This window comes from Cuculus canorus, chromosome 14 (assembly GCF_017976375.1).
Source record: "Cuculus canorus isolate bCucCan1 chromosome 14, bCucCan1.pri, whole genome shotgun sequence".
Classification (NCBI taxonomy): domain Eukaryota; kingdom Metazoa; phylum Chordata; class Aves; order Cuculiformes; family Cuculidae; genus Cuculus; species Cuculus canorus.
The window spans coordinates 18,296,934-18,316,512 of NC_071414.1; the positions used below are offsets into that span (position 1 = coordinate 18,296,934).

The window sequence follows — 19,579 nt, forward strand, 5'->3', positions numbered from 1 at the left end:
AATGCGATAGAAATATTGTTATTGGTTCCAGTGGGGCTGGGAGCTCATTTATTTATTTTGCTTTTTTTTTCAACAGAAGATAAAAACCCCCTCATGTGATTGAGTGACCTGTTTGAGCGAGTCATAGCTCTGACCCAACAGTTGGGTTGGTGTGAACAATTACATGGTTGCTCATGTGACTTTCACAGATTTTATGCTTTCTTCCAGGTCACTATCCAATATTTTCAGAATGGAAAATTCAAAGATCTGAAAGCACCTAATAGGTTGAGAGAGACAATGCCTTATAAAAATGTTATTGCTATTGACTTTGTGGAAGATTTGATTACAAGGAATTGGAAGGGACATGATTTAATACTAAACATTGACGACTGTAATATCCAAGAGTAATTCTGGACAATAAGAGACAAGAGAAAAAATGCATTTTCTTTTACTGTTGGAGAGACTTTCTAAAAGGATAACAGAGTCAGTATAGGAGCTACTAAGAGTGCTGTGCTTTTAATAGCACCACAAAAGCAACCAAAACTCTGTTTGAAAGAGTTACAGTAGAAATTTGGCCAAACACAAAAAAAAATATAGAAAGCAAAATAATTCCAGCTGAAAAAATGTAAAGTTTTTTTTTACTCCTTAAAACATTTTACAACTGTTACAAGTGAATGGCCATAAATAAGAAAAAACAACCAAAAATCAGTGACTACGCGGGGCCCCATGACAGATTCAACCCCTTGCGTTCTCAGTGGTGAGTGTTTGAGAATTAAGCATGAGAAATTTCAACTAATGGCTCAAACGATGGTCCCCAAAATTCTCTGAGAAGCTCAATTATTTCCCCACTTTCTCCATTCTGCATATCATCCCAGCTGGCGTTTTATAACCCATTGTTTCAGCTCGGGTCGAGGTTGCATTACAGTGCAGCCAAATAGCTGTCTGCAAGAAAGTAAAAACCAGAGACTCTTTATCTTTAAAATACAACATTAGGAAGCCTAACGTCCTCTGGTTTTATTAGCTATTCTTGAGGGGTGCTTAGCTGGCAAGTGCAGCATCTGCCACCGGCTCGTCGCAGCTCTAACAGCCTCAGTGCAAACTTCCCAGCCTGTGCACAAATAACATTTTACGGTGCTGTTGGGTTTTGTTGTTCCCAGGCTGATGGATCCTTTGAGACCCAGGCACTGCGGCAGCGCGCAGGATGCAACCCTTTTCTGGGCAAAGGGAGAAGACAGGACCTCAGTCTCTGCGGAGAGCCCCTGCCCCTCGCCAGTAAACCATCTTTTTTACTGTGTTCCAGCGTGCTACTGACAAGAGGAAAGAAGGAGCTGGTGTTGTGGTCCAGAGACAATCCTTCACATATGTCCAGCAGGTATAAACGCTGCGCTGGAGCCTGCTCGTGTGGAGGGGACTGTGCAGAGCAGTGACATTAATTTACCACGAGGGTAAAATTCCAGCAAAGTGGTTTCTACTGTGTATAAAGCACTCAGTACCAGTGACGTTTGCCTCTTCTCTTAGTGATAAAACATATTTATTTGTGAAGTAGATCTTAATCTATCTCAGAAAAGTGTTTTTAGTTTTTTACGGTAGCATTTATAATGATTGAAAGCGTGGGCTAGAGAGGACATCTTTGTGTAGCAATGAACAAAAATAAGAATAACTTTTCAGTATTACTGTATATCAATAGCCAATTATTTTTGTATGGATGGGTTCTGGCTGGCTGCTAATGGACTGACAACGAGATAAGTCTTCCAAGAGAGAAACCATCATTTCAAAGATGGAGTGGCTGGCCTTTTAATTTTAAGGTATTACCAAAATCACACCTTTCACCTTTAAAAATTGTAAATGATCACTGCCTTGTTCTAAATCATTTAATTGCTGTTTGAGCTGAGCCTGGGTAATGCTTCGTAGAGGTTTGTCTTTCTTAGCACTGATGGTGCCATTTACATTCCTTAATTTTACTTGAAGAAAACGTCCTCCTTGCTCGCAGTCCCCCTCCTGCCTGCTCTCTGGCCATCTGTCTGCAGAGGCACTTTAAGGAGTCTGGAGCCAATTCACCCCTTGCTCATATGTATTTCTTGAACTTGATATACAGCACAGACATGCGCAGGCGGAAAGTCAAACCTATTAAGTGATGAGATGAAATATAAAAATGCTTTAGAAAACTTTTTAGATGTCTCAGATGAGGCAAGCAAACATTCCTTGCTGGTTTTTCTTCTGCTTTGGTGAATATTCTTTCATCTTTGCCTGTTCCATCCATCCACCTCTTTGTCTCTGACACGAGGAGTTTGGGTGACGTGGGTTAGGAGTCCTGTACTTCTGACCAACTCCTACTTCTCTGCTATACAGTTTGCATGGTAACCGCTCTGCTTGAAGCTCCTCACTTTAAAAAACAAGCTTGAAAGATCTCCATGTGCTCCATAGTGTGCACCAGAACTCTCCTAGGACTCGACTGTACGTATGAATAGCCAAGGAAAGAAATCTAAACACCTTATTCACCATGCCTGTGGATCAAAGTGCTTTCTTGGCTTCAGATAAACTCCGCCTGCTGTCTTTGATGATCTCTACTGTGCATCTGGGAGAAGAGACCAACAAAATATTCAGAGATGGGTAAATTGAGGAAAACGGGCCATTTCCAAAGCCATAAGTTTGGTCAATGGCTGTGGAACCTGCTCACACTGCTGCTGCCGTTAGCCTTGCGTGTTTGGTTTCCCAGGGCAATGGAGATGGAGGGAGCTGCTGAAAGTTACCACGTCAATATTTATTCAGGTATCTTGGGCTATTTATTTGAAGGCTCTGCCATGTCCCCTCCACAGCAACAAGCCAGCTGCTCTGACAACTCCTAAGAAATAAGAAATGTGCCTTGAGTTCCTGTGACATTTTGTATTCCAAATTTTGCCCAGTGGCTGATGGTTCCTTCCTCAAAGTGACATATTGATTGTGGGTACACGTAGGGCGAGTATGATTGTGTTCGGTATTTTGAGCTCATCATCTGTTATCTCATTCTCATTGTCAACCGAGGCCCAGACAGTATCAAATTGGAAGCAGTAGTGTAGAAAATTATGAACAAATCAAAAAAGACTACAGCTGTGAAATGAATCAAACCACTGTTTCCACATTTAGTATTTCCATTGGTACAAAACATCTTTTACAATGTATTTTTTTTATTATTTTGGGCTTAGAGCTATGAAGGCAGGGACAAAACATTGCAATCCAGCATCCGGTGCTTGTGTGCGCCTACCAGACAAAGCAATCGTTCACTAAGCGTGATGAAGATGGAGAAGAATGGGTCACCAAGGGCAGCACCTCCCTAGATCTGGGCCTCAATCTGTTTAGACCACCCAAAGGACATCCCACTGCTTCAGAGATTCATCCATAGACGTCCTGGCTGGTAATGCAATGGTAGAACGGTGTGCACAAAACACCCCCGGTATGTTTGCAGCTCTTGACCTTGGTCCTCTCCATTTGCTGCATCTTAAATGGAGCGATGCAGTCAGGAAAGTTCAAGTCTGAGCTCCATTTCAGCTTTTCAGAGCAGCCCCTCGATGTGCTGATGCTGTACCCTGAGAGCAGGCTTTAAATATGTGTGTGTTTGTATGAAGATGACCACATTAAATTTAAGCAGAAATAAATGGTAATTGAACTGGCACAGATACACAAGGCTGACATGATCTCTAAAGGATTGAGGCTGCTATTAAATTTGTTCCTCTTTATTAATTTGTGACCAAGAGGATAATGAAGAACTGGCAACTCTAAAGTTGACATAAAAAGTAAGAGATATACATTTGGCTTGGATGATTTTATGCACTGTCAAAGTGAAAAGGCTTTGCTAAATATATGTAAGCAAAGATACACACTGTCATCTTAATGAGCAATTAAAAGGTGGACTCTTAATAATTGAATCTTAACTCTTGTCACATTTGTATTTGTTTAATATCTTTAGTTTTGGTTGAGTCTAGTTTTGAGTTCCTACTTTAATCAAGGGTGATTTAGGCTCTTGCTTCAAATAACTAAAAGTGATGAGCATGCATCTTGTTCTCCTATTACCTCCTCAGCTTCTTGTTTCCAATGAACACAGTGTTCTTGTAAAAAAACTCATGTTTAATTACTGCATTTAGCTAGCAGGACTGGACAAGGAGGGGTGGGTGGCTGATTCACTGTCATTCAAAGTTTGAATTTTCAAAGAGGAAACCTTACCTTCCTCTTCTGAAGATTGCTCAGTAGATTTTGGAAATGCTTCAAATGGCTCAGATGGTTACCAGTTAATTCCTTTGCTGGTAGAAATCAGGGAGTCTTGGCTGTCTGCATTGCTCTGTTGTGGGTTTGCTTCATGTTTTTATTATTATTTTATTTTATTTTATTTTTTAAAAAGCCCAATAAGAGCAGGCCATCTGTTCTTCAAAACTCTTTCCCTTAAACTAATCGCCGCGGTCACCCTTGAATGCTATCGTATCTTCAGTGACACGGAGCTCTGCCTCGCCAATCTGTTGTTTAAAATTTCTTATAAAATTCCTGATGTCGCATCAGTCAAAGCTGCAACAGGTTGCACACTTCCTGCTCCTCTCACCAAAGTACGGGAGACCAGCACTGGCGCGGGTCTCTCCTTCTTCACAGTCCTCACATTTGCCCGTTGCATATTAAAGAAATTGTCACTTGCAGCTTCAACTCCTCTGAACTTCCAGAGGGCTTTTACTTACTGTCTTGTTTTCTGGGTTTAATTTTCTTATTTTTAACGGGGTGGAAAGGAGGATGCTTAATTCTTATTTCAGTGAATGGGTTATCCTGTAGTTTAAGAAAAAAAAGATTAAAACACTGCAAACTTGTTTTTTCCTCTTTTCTCTGCATAGGGATCTTCACCTTCTCAAGTCTCTCTTTAAAATAATCCATTTTTCTTCTCCTCATAACTCCAATCACTGGTTTTGGGGCCTCTCCAATTCCCAGTTCAAAGGAAAGCAACAATTATTTTGCTTCTAACTCATCCAGCCCTGAAGGTGAGGAATTTATCAGTTTTTCATCACTAACCTGCTCTGGAGGAAGCAGTTCTATTTCTCCAGGTCTAGAACAGAGCTGGCTGCTTCCCCCGGTCTTTGCGGGTGGGTGAACAGCAGACCACCCTCCTCCTGCCAGCAAAGCTCCCCAAAACACCCCTTGGGACGCAGCCAGGCTTCCACGGGGCTTTTAAAAGGTCTCAGGACAGATTGAAAGCATTTGAAAAGGAGGGGATGGAGCTGGCTGAAGGCTGAAGGTGCAAGGAGGGGGGTGCCTGGTTGATGCTTTTTATTAATAGTATTTTCAGAAGGTTGGAAAACATCAAAAGATTTTGAACTAAAATATCAGAGAATTGCATAGGAGCTAAGTGTGCAAGAGAAGACGTGAAAAATTACTGTTGAGTGCCTGTCTGTGCCAACAGTGGGAAAGGGAAATGTGGGCATCCCTCGATTAGGAACGTGGTCACCTCCGGCCCACGAGAAGTGATGGAGGAGCACGCGGGCACTTTGCATGAGCCAAACTGCCCAGCACACCCAACGCTCCTCCTCCAGCCCTCGAGAGCGAGGGGCTCCGCTTTGGGCATAGGTGTGGAACCAGCAGGGACCAGTGTTCCCAGTGGCAGGAGGTGGGTGAGGGATGGAGTCAGGGACCATCCATCCTCCGGGGATGGAAGCAGGGACCGGGCAGCCCTCCTGGGCGCTGGGGGTCAGGGAGGGCGCTGCCAGCGTGGGGCGGTGACAGCAGGCGGGTGGCACTGCCACGCTGCGCTCTTCCCTTCCGCTCGGCTGCTGGGGGCACGTAGAGGCACGGCAGCCCCCGCCTGCGCATTTCAAACTGCATCCAAGGATGCAAAATGAGCAAAGCGTGCCTACTGCGACAAATGTGTAGTGGCAGGGGTCAGCTGGGCAAGCTGTCGGCGGTGGAGAAACGCGCTTGGCTCCCTCCTTGGCATCCTCCAGCGTGCCCGGATACAAATAAACACGGGCTCTGCGATAACTTCAGATGTCTACTAATGCATCCCGTGCTCAGGTCTGTCTTGAACAGATACAGAGAGATTGCTAAATGCCTCAAATTGACAGCACAGAGATATTTTTGTACAATAAATGATGTTAGTAAGTGGCCAGACTTTTCTTCCTTCCCTTCAGGAAATGGGGAAGAGTTTTCTCCACTGATATTATTTCCATTTTTTTTTCCCTCAGGAAAAAAGATCTCACTGAAGATAACGAATTTGTCTCAGAGCCCTTAAACCTATGGGCCAGCTATTAATATGCACTCATTTCTTCTTTCAGGACAATCTGCAAAGCCCTACTTTGTATTTCCTGTGCCCAAGTCCCGGTGGATACTCTCTGTTTTAATACATTTGTGATTTCTTTTTCAATCCAGACCTTAAATCAGCAATTTCAGATTGTTTCCTTCCTAAAGAAGGAAACTGGAACAACCAAGAGCCCTTCCAATGTGCACAGGTTGGAGAGAATAAACTCCATTTCTTCCGGATGAGGCTCATTTTCCACGAGTGGCCTGTGTCTTTTTAAACATCTGAACTAGGAGATCCTGTCCTTCTCACGCCAATGACAAATCCAATTTAATTCAGTGGGATCCAGCTGTAAAATTCTCCATAGGAAGAAGCACATAAAATTGGCATGTTTGATCAGGTCTTTTAGGCTGCTCATCTCCTTCCATCACTAATTGTAAGCGTTACATCGATTTTGCCATGTGTCCAGTTCATGCCTTTGAAACCAATCACTCAAAATCCTCTCTGTTTCTGCCGCCCCACTGTACCGTCCTCTCCTGCGAACGTCCAACCTGTATTAAAAAGTAAATAGAAATTATTATACTGATTTTTATTTCTCTTTTTTCTGAACCCAGATGCGGCTGTGAAGAAGAGAATGAATGAATTCCAATGTTTGCCTTTCTGGGCAACCACGGGTATGTGGTCTCTCTCTGTCCTGGGAGAGCTTAGAGCAATCTTCCAGGACTGAAAGGGGCTCCTGGAGAGCTGGGGAGGGGCTCTGGATCAGGGAGTGCAGGGATAGGATGAGGGGAACAGTTTTAAGCTGAAAGAGGGGAGATTGAGATGAGATCTTGGGCAGAAATGTTTTGCTGTTCCGGTGGGGAGGCCCTGGCCCAGGCTGCCCAGAGCAGTGGTGGCTGCCCCATCCCTGGAGGGGTTCCAGGCCAGGTTGGATGGGGCTCGCAGCCCCTGATCCAGTGGGAGGTGTCCCTGCCCTTGGATGGGCTTTGAGGTCCTTCCAACCCAACCCGTTCTCTGCGGAAGCAGAGGAGGCACTTCATAGCCGGAGCCGCTGTGTCGGCAGCGTGAGCTGAGGGGGGTGACGGGGTCCCACCGGGGAAGCTGCGGAGCCCCTCGAGCGCAGCCCCGTCTCACGGACACATCCCGAGGTCTCCTCACCCACCTGCAGAGCAGCCCGGGACCCGCACGGCCCTGCGGGGGGTAGATGGGGGTACCGGCACCCCACACAACACCCCCCCTCCCCCCCCGGCAGGGTCCCCCGCGCTTCTGCCCTGCGCCTTCACCCCCGCACAGGGGTGCTCCAACAAGGGGCTCTGTGTCCCCCTCGCCCGCTGCCCCGGGGGGGCGGCATGGCTGCCCCCTGCCCACGGCGCCACTGACAGCCCCTCTGCCCCCGGCGGGCGCCCCTTCCCCGTGCCCCGAGGGGGCGGCCCCGATCCCCCGTGCCCGCGGTCCCGCTCTCCCTTCCCGGGCGCTGCTCCCTGCGCACCCCCCACCCCGAGCCCCGAGGGGGCGGTCCTGCTGTCGCTCCTTCTGCCCTCCACCCCCCCGACGGGCCCTCCCCACACACCCTGTGCCATCCCCGTGCCCCGACGGGCTCTCCCGTTACAGCTCCGTGCCCCGAAGGGGCGGCCCCGCTGCTCCTCCCGCGCCCCGAGGGGGCGGCCCCGCTGCTCCCCCCGCGCCCCGAGGGGGCGGCCCCGCTGCTCCCCCCGCGCCCCGAGGGGGCGGCCCGGCTGCTCCCCCCGCGCCCCGAGGGGGCGGCCCCGCTGCTCCCCCCGCGCCCCGAAGGGGCGGCCCGGCTGCTCCCCCCGTGCCCCGAAGGGGCGGCCCCGCCTCCCCGCTCAGGTACCGGCGATTGGGTGGAATATGCAAATGCAGCGCTGACGTCAGGCGGCTCCGGCCCCGAGAGCAGAAATAGGGCCGGGCCCGCCCCGCCGCGGACTCGCGCGCCGCTCCCGCCCCGCGCCCCGCACAGGTGAGCGCGACCCGCACGGCGGGCACCGCGGGGAGAGACCCGCGCGGGGAGTGGGGGCTCGGGGGGCGCTCGGGGTTCCCGGGGGGCGAGCGGCGGGGGGAGCTGAGAACCCTGAGGGGGCTGCAGGCGAGCGGTGGGGCTGCGGCTGGCGAGCGTTCGCGGGGCGAACCCTTGGGGTGCGTGGGGCGAGCGCTCGGGCTGGGGGTTGCTCAGTGCTCGGGGCTGAGCGGTGAGCGCTCGGGGGTCCGGGGGGCTGCTGGCGGCCGGCGAGCGCTCCGGGCTGAGGGGCGAGCGGTGGGGCTCCGGGGTGCGGGGGGGAGCGCTCGGGGGTCCGGGCCGAGTGCTTTTAGGGTTAGCGGGGCGAGCGCTCGGGGGTGCGGGGGTAGCGCTGAGAGTCAGCGGGGCAGCGCTCGGGGTGCGGTGGTGCTGGTGGGCGCTCGGGGTGGGCTCTGCCCGGGGCTGAGGGGCGAGCGCTGCGGTGCCGGGGGAAGGGGGGGGGGGGGGGGGGGGGGGGGCGAGCGCTCGGGTGCTGGGGGCGAGCGAGCCGCCGGTAACAGGTGGGCTCTGGCAGAGGGACCGAGAGCCGCCTGGAGGCTGTCGCCCCCTCCCCATCCCGCGTTCCAGAGCGTGGGGACCGCGAGGTGGGAGCGCCGCCCGCGGGGGTGGGTGGTGGCTCGTTCCCCGTCGGGCTCGGGGCTGCGCGGGTCCCGCCGCGATCGGGAGCGGGGACGGCGCTTCCCCGCGCGGCCCCTGGGCGGCGCCGTGGCGCCGGCGGCCGGACCCGCGGAGCGCCCCGTCGGGGCTGCCCCGGGTCTGTCTGTCTGCTGCCCCGCAGCCCTGCCCGAGCTCCTCCCGCTGCCCCCCGGCCCTGCCCGAGCTCCTCCCGCTGCCCCCCGGCCCTGCCCGAGCTCCTCCCGCTGCCCCCCAGGCTCTCACCCCGCTGTTTCTGCTGCCCCCGGGCTCTGCTCCCCTGCCACACACCCCTCACAGCCTCTGTCCCCCCAGGCTCTGCTTCCCCACCACACACCCTCTCAGCCTCTGCTCCTATTCCTGCTGCCCCTCAGTCTCCGCCATCCCCAGCTCTGTGCCCCGCTCCCTTTCAGCCCTCTGTGCCCTCTGCCGTGTATGCTGCCTCTCCTCAGCCCTGTGCGCCTTCTCCTTCTGTTCCCCCCCAAAGCCACTGCCCCTGCTGCCCCCCTGTTTCCCGTGGGGCGGGAGCCCCTCGCCTTGGCACAGGCTGCACAAAGAGGTGGTTGAGTCCCCATCCACGGAGGGATTTAAAAGACAGGTAGATGATTTGCTCAGGGATGTGGTTTAGTAGTGGACAGGTATGGTCGGACTTGATGATCGGAAAGGTCTTTTCCAACCGAATGATTCTATGGTTCAGCCTCCAGTGCCTCTGTTTGCACCAGCGGTGCAGCAGGGAGCGATGGGGTTTTTATCTCTAAGAGATGCTGGGCTGTCCAAAGCGCTTCTGTGAGGTGGAAATAAATGGCTTTGCGGTGATGCTGACTGCTAGGTGCCCAGATCAGCGGTGGGAGGGATGGTGTGGCACTTGTCTGAGCAGAACCTCAGAGCAAAGCGCTGACTGAAACATACTGAGTGTCACGGAGGAAGCCTTGAAAACAAAGCTGAAATGCCTATGAGGCTTAGGAGCTTCCTGGCAGTCCCTCATCCCTGCTGGACTGTTGTTCCGCAAATTTTGTCTGGGAAACCTTGAAGTGTTTTGGAGGATTTAAAACCAGAATGAAATATTATAACATATGCTTTTTTTTCTCAGATGAGATGTTTGGTTCTTAATGCATCGGAACTTTAGGTGTTTGTCTAAGATACTGTAGATAGCTGGCTGAAATTGTCTTTGGCTTCGTTATGTCTCCCTGAAAGGTTATCTTAGTATGGATTTTCTCCTTAATTTTGTAGCTTAATTTTTATAGCACTTGTAGCACTCAACAAGAAATTATGGACATCAAAATTATTTTGCGGGCTATAGAAATGCTGTTTAGATAAGGCTGGAGCAATTGGAACAGTTGATGGCAGAGGAACCGAGGACCAGATTCTTATCTGGTGTTAATGGAGCCAATTTATATAGAGGTAATGGTTTGGTCCAAATGCTTTCCTTTTGCTATAGCAACAGTTATGACCTCAGGTAATTAAGTTCAACCTCTTTCTTTCTTTCTAATGAGAAGCTTGTTGGAAATTAAAAGCTATTGTGAACTATTAATTTCTCAATGCTAAAAAATAAGCCGCAATTTAAGTAGCCCCGGAAACAAAGCAACAACTGCTTTTGGCGAGTTCTTTGATCTTATTGCAGTCTTCATATTTGGATTCTTAATGCTTCCGTGTTGTGGAGGAAAACGTTGTGGGTTCTCTGCAGCAGTCTAGCTGTTTGACTGCTCATACTGCATGTCACAAGGGCTTTAAACAATTTATGTTGTTCTCCACTCAAATGGCCGATGTGATTAGTCCCCTTCCTTTTTTCAAGGTGACTCTTTTTGCTTGAGCAGCTCTAAAACTCGTGCTGTTATCTTTGGCTGGCATCTGCTTGCTTCTTTTCCCTCTTTGTTCAGAGGGGTTGCACCAGTTTTCTTGCAAGCTGGGATTCTGTGTGTTGGTGTCTGCACGAACCCATCCATCCAAGCTCAGGATGGGCGTTCTGCAGCTGCTCCCAAAGGCTTGGCCACGGTGCACGGTCCTGCAAACCAGCTGCTGCACTGGAGCTTCTTCTGATAACAGTGCATATCACGGCACTGCCGTGCTTGTGGTAGTGTTTCTTGGTAGAGAAATGCCAGCTGCAAGGAGGGCATTACAGCCTTCCCAGCTTAGAGGAAGAGACCGCAGCCTTTTAGGTGAACTTTTAGGCTTTGTGTAGTATCTTCTGTAGCATAAGAGCCAAAACTGCTTTGGAAGAAATTCCCCTGAAACCAGAGGCAATGCTGCAAATGGATGTGACGCTCAACTTTGTTTACATAAAAACAGTCTGCCTTGATTCTAGCTTCTGCATTACAGCTACTGGTTTCTGTATTACATGGTAGGTTAAAATCTGTTTGCTCAAGTGCATTGCTAAAAGCAGGTGTCTGATCGACTTCCTCCTCACCCACAGCTTTTAGACTTCTAATGTTTAGCTACAAATGTTGTTAGTTTATATTTTTTTTTTGTGTACAACAACTTATTTTATGCAAGAATGTCCATATGCCAGTTTTGATTTATCTGAGCAGTGATGTCCATACAGGCTTATGTTGTGCAAATCTGTGCCTCACTCAGGTGAGGAAAGGAAGTGAGTAGCAAAACTTGTCCGAGTTTACAGTGGTGGTCCGGATCTAATCAGTTTGAATTTTTCTGTTGACTTCGGAGAGCTTTAAACCGCAGCCTGGTAGCTGTATTGCCTGATGCAAAGGCAGACCAGATTCTGCAAGGAGCCTTCTCTTAGGTCAGGGCAAGGTGATGCTGAGCTATGGTTTAGGATGCCAGGTGACATGGAAATGCTTTGTAATTTCAGAGTTAACTCTCACTTGTTATTTATGGCGCATATTTGTTCCTTGATTTAAGCTGCTCAGATATACAGTGTACGTTGGTGTGTCCTCCCCTTATTATGAGTGAGAGCAATTAGTGTTCTGTCAGTCAGTATGCAATAAAAATAAGTAATTTCTAAACTGACTAGAGAAAAACATTCTACAAATTCCGTATATAAAACAACGGGAGTTCCTAGGACGTGGAGGCTGCCCTTTCAGTTCCATCAGTGTTACAAGCATCCTAATCCAAACACCATCATGTTTTCTAGCAGTTAGTTATTTACTGAATATATGTGAAACCAGCTAGTCCCCTTTTTGCTCTAAGATTGTAATTTCCAGCAGCATATGAGTCAGAGGTCTCCAGAACTGCAAAGTGAAATAGTTCTATTTGTTGTGATGGCATCAGCTGAGCATACAAAACACCTCCTTAAAAAAATGTGAGAAACAGTATTGCTGTAAAAGAGCAATTCATAATGCAACAATGTACTTGTCGCTTATCAATACAGCGACTTTGGTTTATTAAACGTTTATTTGTAGCCCCAGTAACATTACAGCTGAGGTTTCTAATTGGTATTTAGAAAGCCTAATAAATTTTGATTTCATCCTGAGTGCTCTTAATTCAAGGTGTTTACATTAGGGCTGAGATAAAGCAATGCTTTAACTCCCCGGGTGTGTGGTTTGTGGCGGTTATAGGCTGTGCTCGTCCTATCGTTGGTGTCTTTGGGCAGGTGAAATGGCTGAGCCCAGCTTGGTGTGGGTGTATATGGTCGTGGCTCCAGAATTAAGTGATGCACCAAGGCTTGGGTATACCCTGCAGCAAATACACGGCATGACAACGGTGTAAAATGAGTCCTGTCAGGACCAGGTATGTCATGGTGACTTAATTCAACTAGACTTAATTTTGCCGTTAGCAGGTAACTTGCCTTGTTAATGGATATTGCTCAGATCAAGCAGCAGCCTGTCACTTGGATGCTATAGAAATGCCAACCCTGCTTCGTTAAGTGGTCATTATGCTTCATTATGGGTCCATGTTAGCATCCTCTGCAGCCGCTGTGAAAGGTCAGAACTTCCCACAGTTACTGTGGAGGTGGTACCAGACCTGAAGACTACGCTGGTATTTTTAATGTAAAAAGTAGTGACACACTGGTGTTCTGTTCCCAAACAAGTTCCAATGAAGTGCAGGGCTCTCCTGGCTGAATTTCCAGGGGGCCGGTGTGAGGCTGTGCGTGTATGTGACATATGTGATGGCATCTGACAACGCTTTGAGTAGCTACATCAGTTCTGCTCCCAAATTCATTCAAAAAAACCCACACAAGACAAGAACCAGTGCTCGAAGTGGATGGTGTTGTGGTGGAAATCCTTGTTTGCATCTTCCTGGTCTCCTGATGTGGGACAGAGGAAAATGAGAAATCGCAGCCTCAGACAGGGCACACCTACATTGTGGTTGGAGAAACACATCAGAGCTCTTCAACAGAGTTTAGTTAAGGTCTTGCAAGTTTTAGTGGGTTCAGAGACCATCTGGGCAGGTGCCCTCATTGAGGGAAGAATGAATTGTCCCTGTTCCTGCCTGTTGGGTGTCGGCTGGCAGACCCCAGCTCGCTGGCTGCCCTGCAAGCTTTGTCAGAGCCTCAGGGAGTGACCGTGGCTGGATCCGCTCCAGGCAGCATCATCCTCTGAATCTCAGGGGAGTATTGGTATTTTCTGTCGCATTGCTGGAAGCCTGCAGTGGTCAAGGAAGCAAACGTGGGTGTCTGGGGCTTTCCTGAAGATCTGCTGAGGGCACCAGTGTGTGCCCCTGACTGAGTGACCCTGTTCTGCTCAGGGTTCTGGAGATGGGATGAGGTCACCCTGTGGTTTCTGCAATACCGTAATCTTGTGTTTAGATGTGGTTTGCTCTTGGCCACTGTCGTTAGACTTAGAAATCCCAGAGCTCCTGTTCTGCAGGCACTACACGGGAATGTCCTGTGTAGGGTAGTTTTGGGGTAAATACTTTACAAAACAGCTACACCATGAGCATTCATTGCCAGTACACTGATGAGTACGAAATAGGAAAATCAATGTTTTGCTGCATGTGCTGTGGGTGCACAAAGCTCTGTCAGTACTGAGTGGAGGGTGCTGTCAGCTGAAGCTTCTGCCGTGTTATTGAATCTGAGCTGGATTTTGTTGCGAGATGATTGTTTTATGACTCTTATCTTGTTTCCAACAGACGTGAAATGATGAAATCAAGAAGCTTTTGGTTATCTCTTGTATTCCTTGGGGTTTTCTCATCGATCACGAGGGGATGGATGGACATGGACAGGAGCAGAAGGCTGTATCCGGATGCAGGAAGGTTGCATCAAGAGGTACTGTACACCAGCTGCTGCTGCAGCTACAACTCCTTTTTCTATTTTTGTGCTATGTTCAGGCTCTCTATGCTGTGAAAACAGAAAACAAATGATGGCTTATCTGTGTATATTTGTATTAAACACCTGAGGAGATCAGCAAAGAAACGGTATAGCAGAACCTCTTATGCTTTTTAAGTATATAGTGGCATTGCTCTGGCAGTGCAATTGTGCATCTGGCCATTGTGGAGATGCTGTCTTTGCCCCAAAGGCTTTATGGTATGCTATGTCCTGAGGCTGCTGGGGCCAATGAAACTAAAGGTAATAAGCAAACTTGATCCTGGCTTTTCATTTGAGTCATTGAACCTTCAGGTGAAACCTGAGAAAAGCCCTTTTGCTGCTTAAAATAGGAAAACTGAGCTGGTTCTGAGAGACCCAGCAAAGTTACCGCCCACAGTGTTTCCCTCCTGATTTCCTGATGTCAAACCCCTGCAAAGCAGAGAGCAACTGGAAAGGGACCAAGGAAGCGTGGTGGCCACAGCAAGGCTAGTGCCTGGCTTCATGGGGAGGTGGGATGTTAATGCGGGATGGTAACACTGGGCTCGTGAGATTGGAGAAGCAACTGAAGTTGCTTTCAGTGCTGAAGGTGACAGCTTTGGATCTCGTTGCAGTGTGGTGTATTAAGCAGGTCCCTGTTCTCAGAGGTGTCCAGGTGCAGACTGTCCCAGCAGGGATGGTGGCTTTCTGGAGCAGGGCATGCAGGTGGATTCGCTCCACAGATGTGGGTAGATTCAGATTTTCACATCTTTGAGTCCGATGGATGTGAATAAGGCCATAAAAATCCAGAAATGTGATTTCCATGACAAGAAAAAGATGAATGCTGAAACAATTTTAGTTATTTATTAGTCCCTGATTATCATAGGTTTGTTAAATGATTGCTGAAATGCTTGAACGTAGGAGATGGTGGGAGAGACAAGGGAAAAGGACACTGGTATCTTTTAACTGCCATTGCCTAGAACACTTACATACTGGCAGACACATTAGTCAGTGCCAGGCTAGTGATGAGCCCTGGATGGATTCAGGCTGCAATTGGATCTATTTAAGCTTCAAGATTCTGTTCTAGTTGGAGAATCCTATTTCTCCCGGTCACATGCTACCTATAGGTGCCCGCAGTAGTGTGCATTGTTTCAATAAAGCAGTTTAAGCCGATTAAAAAGGTGCTTTTCACTGCTCAGCAGGACTTGAAAATCATTTCAGTGGAGGTGGCGATTCTGCAGGTCCGAGTTCTGTCTCGGGTGTACTTTCTCCTTGAGATATTCATCCTATCTTCTGTAGAAGTGAAGAAAACCAGTTCCCCAATACACCTTCACTGCTATTTTGTTGCTATGTAGAGACTCAGGTAGTATACTGAGTAGCACTCTGTTGAACACCATCTTGTGTTGTCTCGGATCACTTATTTTGCGTAAAAAAGGCAGATTTTTTGCATGCTTTTGCATTTAAAACCTCTCATTCTTCACTAATGCCACGTTCGCTTTGATTTTTTGAAGAAGTTACTCTGAGGAATTAAATTCATTACTCAAATGATTTATTTTAACATAAATTGTAGAAGTGCTGTACTACTTGAAAGGTATTAATTCATTTGATCTTCCTCTAAAAACCATGAAGTTATTGTACCAATTACTTGATCTTGCTTGAGGTGAAAGGATCTACGCTAGAAATGTATTTGTTCTGATTTGTGCAGAATTTATAACAGAAGTGAGTATTAAAATTCTTAATGTACAAAGAATGCAGCTAAAATAGCTTCAGGGGATGTAAGCTGTCATGCAGATTGGTACGGAAAGGTTGTTCCATGAGAGATGCTATTTGTGCAGTGTGGCACCAAACACCCAGGTGAACCTGGAGGCCCTGACGGAGCTTTCAGGTAGGTCAGTGAAACTGAGATAACTGCTGCTTGCTTTCAAAATGTGTTTATTTTATTTTTCAGTAAATAGTTTAGCCTTAATAACCTGTTAATAATATAAATCACCTGAAATCCTTTTCTAGCGATATTGGGCTTTGTTCAGTTTGGAGCTCCTCACGCATGAGAAGTTCTTGTTTGTTGCCACATTTGTGGTTTGATTAATATGTAAATGCCATTAACATGCATTGGAAACATTGAGTCGCTAATAGAAGAGCTGCTAGCAATACACTAAAATCGCTTTAGAAATGTTTAAAGGGTTAATTCACAGGTCAAACAATTTGAAGTGTGCTCTGATCTAGAATTCCTATGAACTTCATGAAAGCAAATACTTTGGTATGGGTCACTGACCTCTGCTAATACTTGTTCTGATCTACATAGGAACAAGTTTACTGAATCAAAAACATTGCTTAATTTATCTTCAGATTGCTAAATCGATTTCTTCATGGTCTGTGGTAGAATTATTGCAGTTGTGCTTTGCGTTTGTAAAGGCAAACTAAGTCTCGAAGCCATAGACTGCAATACAGAGCCCTTTTTGCCCAAGGAATTAACTCTAACGCAGCAGTGATATATGTTTCCCTGATGCTCAGCCTTCCAAGTCTCAGATTTATGGGGTGTTCTTGAAGAGAGGTTTTTCTGAGATATTTTTAGTCCTGATTAGAAAAGTTAGTAAAAATGTGCATGCAGTCTAAAATTCAGTGGGTAGAAAATGAATTAAGATAGAAAACCTAATTAAAAAAAAAAGGACAGTGTTCATATTGAACTAAAAAGCTGCAACTTGCCTGGTCCGTATTGATTTTTGGAGAGCATTGCTGTCACTTTTACATTGTGCAACTCCAATGTGAGGGTGCCAGAAAGCTCTTAAAGCTTCTGAGTGTTGCCCTTGGGATTCTGTGGAGCTTCCTAAGGCTGAACCATCATGGGACTAAATCCTAGTGGGTATATGCCAAAATACCTAAACACAGAGCTCACCAGCTCCAGATTGGTGCTTTTGAACAGGTTTTGCCTCTGCCTTCAGCAGTGGTGATTCCATGCTAAAGATGGACAGTTTAGAGGTGACCACATTTTGACCACATTTGATGGTCAGGATTGTGCTGACTTAGAAGGGCTTTAGAGTTGCCCGTGAAGCACCAGGTGGTGCAGCATAGGGTCCTCTCTCCATTCCTGGAGGGAATTCTCAAATATGTAGCTGTGAGTCATTGCCACTGGTGGTAACTGAAGGGCATTTCCAGCATGAGTGTAGCAGAAGAGAGACATAAATAATTTAAAATAACCCTGGATTCAGATTTGAAGGAGAACTTGGCCAAGAGATTCTGGTGGAAAGTCAGTGGTACTGTTCCACTCAGTTTCTACAAGATAATCCTACTAGTGGTAGCTCAGAATGATTTTTCAACCTACTTGGGGTATTGTGCTAAACAATCTTATTAAACATTGAAATTTGACAGCTAGCTTTGCTCCTCCTGTTCCCTGCTCTGTGAAAGGATGTTTTTCTGTCTGTGCCAAAGCCAAGCTGGTCTTGCCATGGTTCTTAGGGCAAGTTTCTCATCTCTTCTCAGCCCCTGGTGCAGCACAGCGGTGCTGCAGGTCCTCGTTGGCTCTTGGAGGAGCGGGGCGCCCATCTGCTGCAGGGAGCTCCTCAAGCACAAGTCGGCACAGCGCTGTGTCTCAAAAATTAAGTTCTGTGTTATATTTTCCGGGGCTCAGCTGGCAGGTAGCCTGAACAATATTGTCCTAGCTGGGTAGTGTGAAAGTGAAGAATAATCCTGTGTTGTGGTACATGTACTGTTTTGTTTTATGCTGAATCGTTGAAGGAAATATTTGGCTGGTAGCTCCCGAGCAGTTACAGTCCAGACTGGCAGGAGTGCTGCGGTCTGCTCTGGGCTACTCAACCAGAGCTGTGCTGTGGTTTTGTAGAAATACTTAATTGCTTTCATTTGGCTTTCATGCCATGCTCTGTTTTTGCCAGCCATCCTCCTATTTAAGAAGTTGGAGACACCGGAAACACGTGCACAGCACCTGATGCTCCTGCTGGGAGAAGAGCTGTGGGTCTGGGGAGGCTCCTCCAGTGCAGAGCTCACAAGTGTGAGTCCTCACAGGTGATGCTGTGCGTGCTCATGGGAGTACCAGGAGTTCTTGTGGATCCCAGCACTGGCACGTTTGCTCTTCCCCTCTGCACTGCAAGATGTTTATACCTCAGTGATGCACAGTGACTGTTCCCCACAAGGAGCAAGATGTGGGGTGCAGTAGTTTATCCAATTTGATAATTGGATAGGCAAGACCATCTGTGCCAGTATTTAAACTCCTTTGTAATTTTTACCTATTGTTTGTTACCTTCTCTGGCTTATGTCTTAAATTATTTTGCAGCCTCCAAGTATTATGCCAACACTTATTGTTATGCTAATGAATGTAGCAAACAGGCTTATTTCTTTAAGGTACCATAACTTTCTTATCGGCATTTGGAAGGTGTTGGCTATATAGAATATCTGTCGTTTGACTTTTTCATTAGTTATTACTTGCATTGGCATCTGAACTGCTTAAAATCTCCAAGTTAGTGATACCTTGGATACTAATAACCTGGAATTTCAGTGCCTTAGTTGGAGATAGCTAGTGGTTGGATGCTGTCCCCCAGGGAGCAGAGAGACCATGGGCTTGGTCTTGCCTACCTCTGTACTGAGCTGCAGCACAAACTGACTGCAAGATTCATATTTCAGTAAGTTCTTTTTCTCAAGTCACAGTTGAGCAACTGTGAAAATCATACCTAGGTGGGGAAATGCTGGTATGTTCCTGAAACAGAGAACCAGACTGGAGTAAAATATTTGGCAAAAGAAATCTAAGGCAATTTCAATTTGGCTATGCTGTGGCAGAGGGTTTCTGATATTCTGTTCGGAGGCCACTTAGCCTTAAAAAAAACTCATGAAGAAGATTAGTCAATAATGTAGCATTTTTTCCCTTCAAAATAGGCTGGAGCAGTAGTTTTTAAAGGAAGACAGTTGTACTTAAAGTACTTGCTACCATCGAGCAGGGGAGTTCTCAGTTCTTGAGATTAGGAAGGGTACATCTGCCAAATTTGGTGCTTCATAAACATGCATCCTCTGAGCTTCCCTATGACAATGTGGGAATTTATGAAGCTATACCTGGATGTCTCATCTGAAGTCCAGAAATAGTGAGTAAAATCAGAGATGAAGCAATTACCTCAATTAGCTACCATATGGGTAAGCAAATGATACCGTGTGATGTGAGACATCAGAGCTTCTCTCAATGTTTATAGCAGTCAGGACAAATCTAAATTGCAAGCATCTGTACTGATAGCAAGCTTTCTGTAAACAGTAGCGCGTGATTTATGTTTTTGCTCATGCCTGCTAAAAAAAAAAATAAAGTGGATGTTCTCTGCCTCATTAGCATCTTTTTTTGAAAATATAGGGTGCTCGTGGTTGTAAACAAAATCCTGATTGTCAAACTCAGCTCTGTATTAGTCATAAGCACTGCAGATGCTGCAATCCGTATGTAGTGCACTTTGCCTCGCCCTGCACTGGATGTCAGTGTTATTTTCTTGACCCCTCACTTGACATAAGGAAGAACATGCTCTGAAGGGGG

At 47.3% G+C, this 19,579-nt stretch overlaps 1 protein-coding gene and 1 long non-coding RNA gene across 5 annotated transcripts in view; both read left to right on the forward strand.

The window, feature by feature from the left end:
• LOC128853600 (uncharacterized) overlaps positions 1 to 5,255 on the forward strand; it is an 87,895-nt gene extending 82,640 nt beyond the window's left edge. Inside the window, exon 5 of the long non-coding RNA XR_008452231.1 lies at positions 1,137 to 5,255. This is a non-coding gene — a long non-coding RNA (uncharacterized LOC128853600). The remainder of the gene's footprint in view (positions 1 to 1,136) is intronic.
• Positions 5,256 to 8,109: 2,854 nt separating this feature from the next.
• The window catches only part of FSTL4 (follistatin like 4), a 226,343-nt gene continuing 214,873 nt past the window's right edge, over positions 8,110 to 19,579 (forward strand). The window contains exons 1-2 of one of the 4 annotated variants that reach the window (XM_054079740.1): positions 8,110 to 8,198; positions 13,914 to 14,049. In XM_054079740.1, the coding sequence (XP_053935715.1) occupies positions 13,921 to 14,049 (129 nt within the window). In that variant the 5' untranslated portion in view covers positions 8,110 to 8,198; positions 13,914 to 13,920. Of the gene's footprint in view, positions 8,199 to 9,592; positions 10,290 to 10,316; positions 12,573 to 13,913; positions 14,050 to 19,579 lie in introns of those variants that run through there. The other 3 variants (XM_054079742.1, XM_054079739.1, XM_054079738.1) reach the window with 3 other exon arrangements.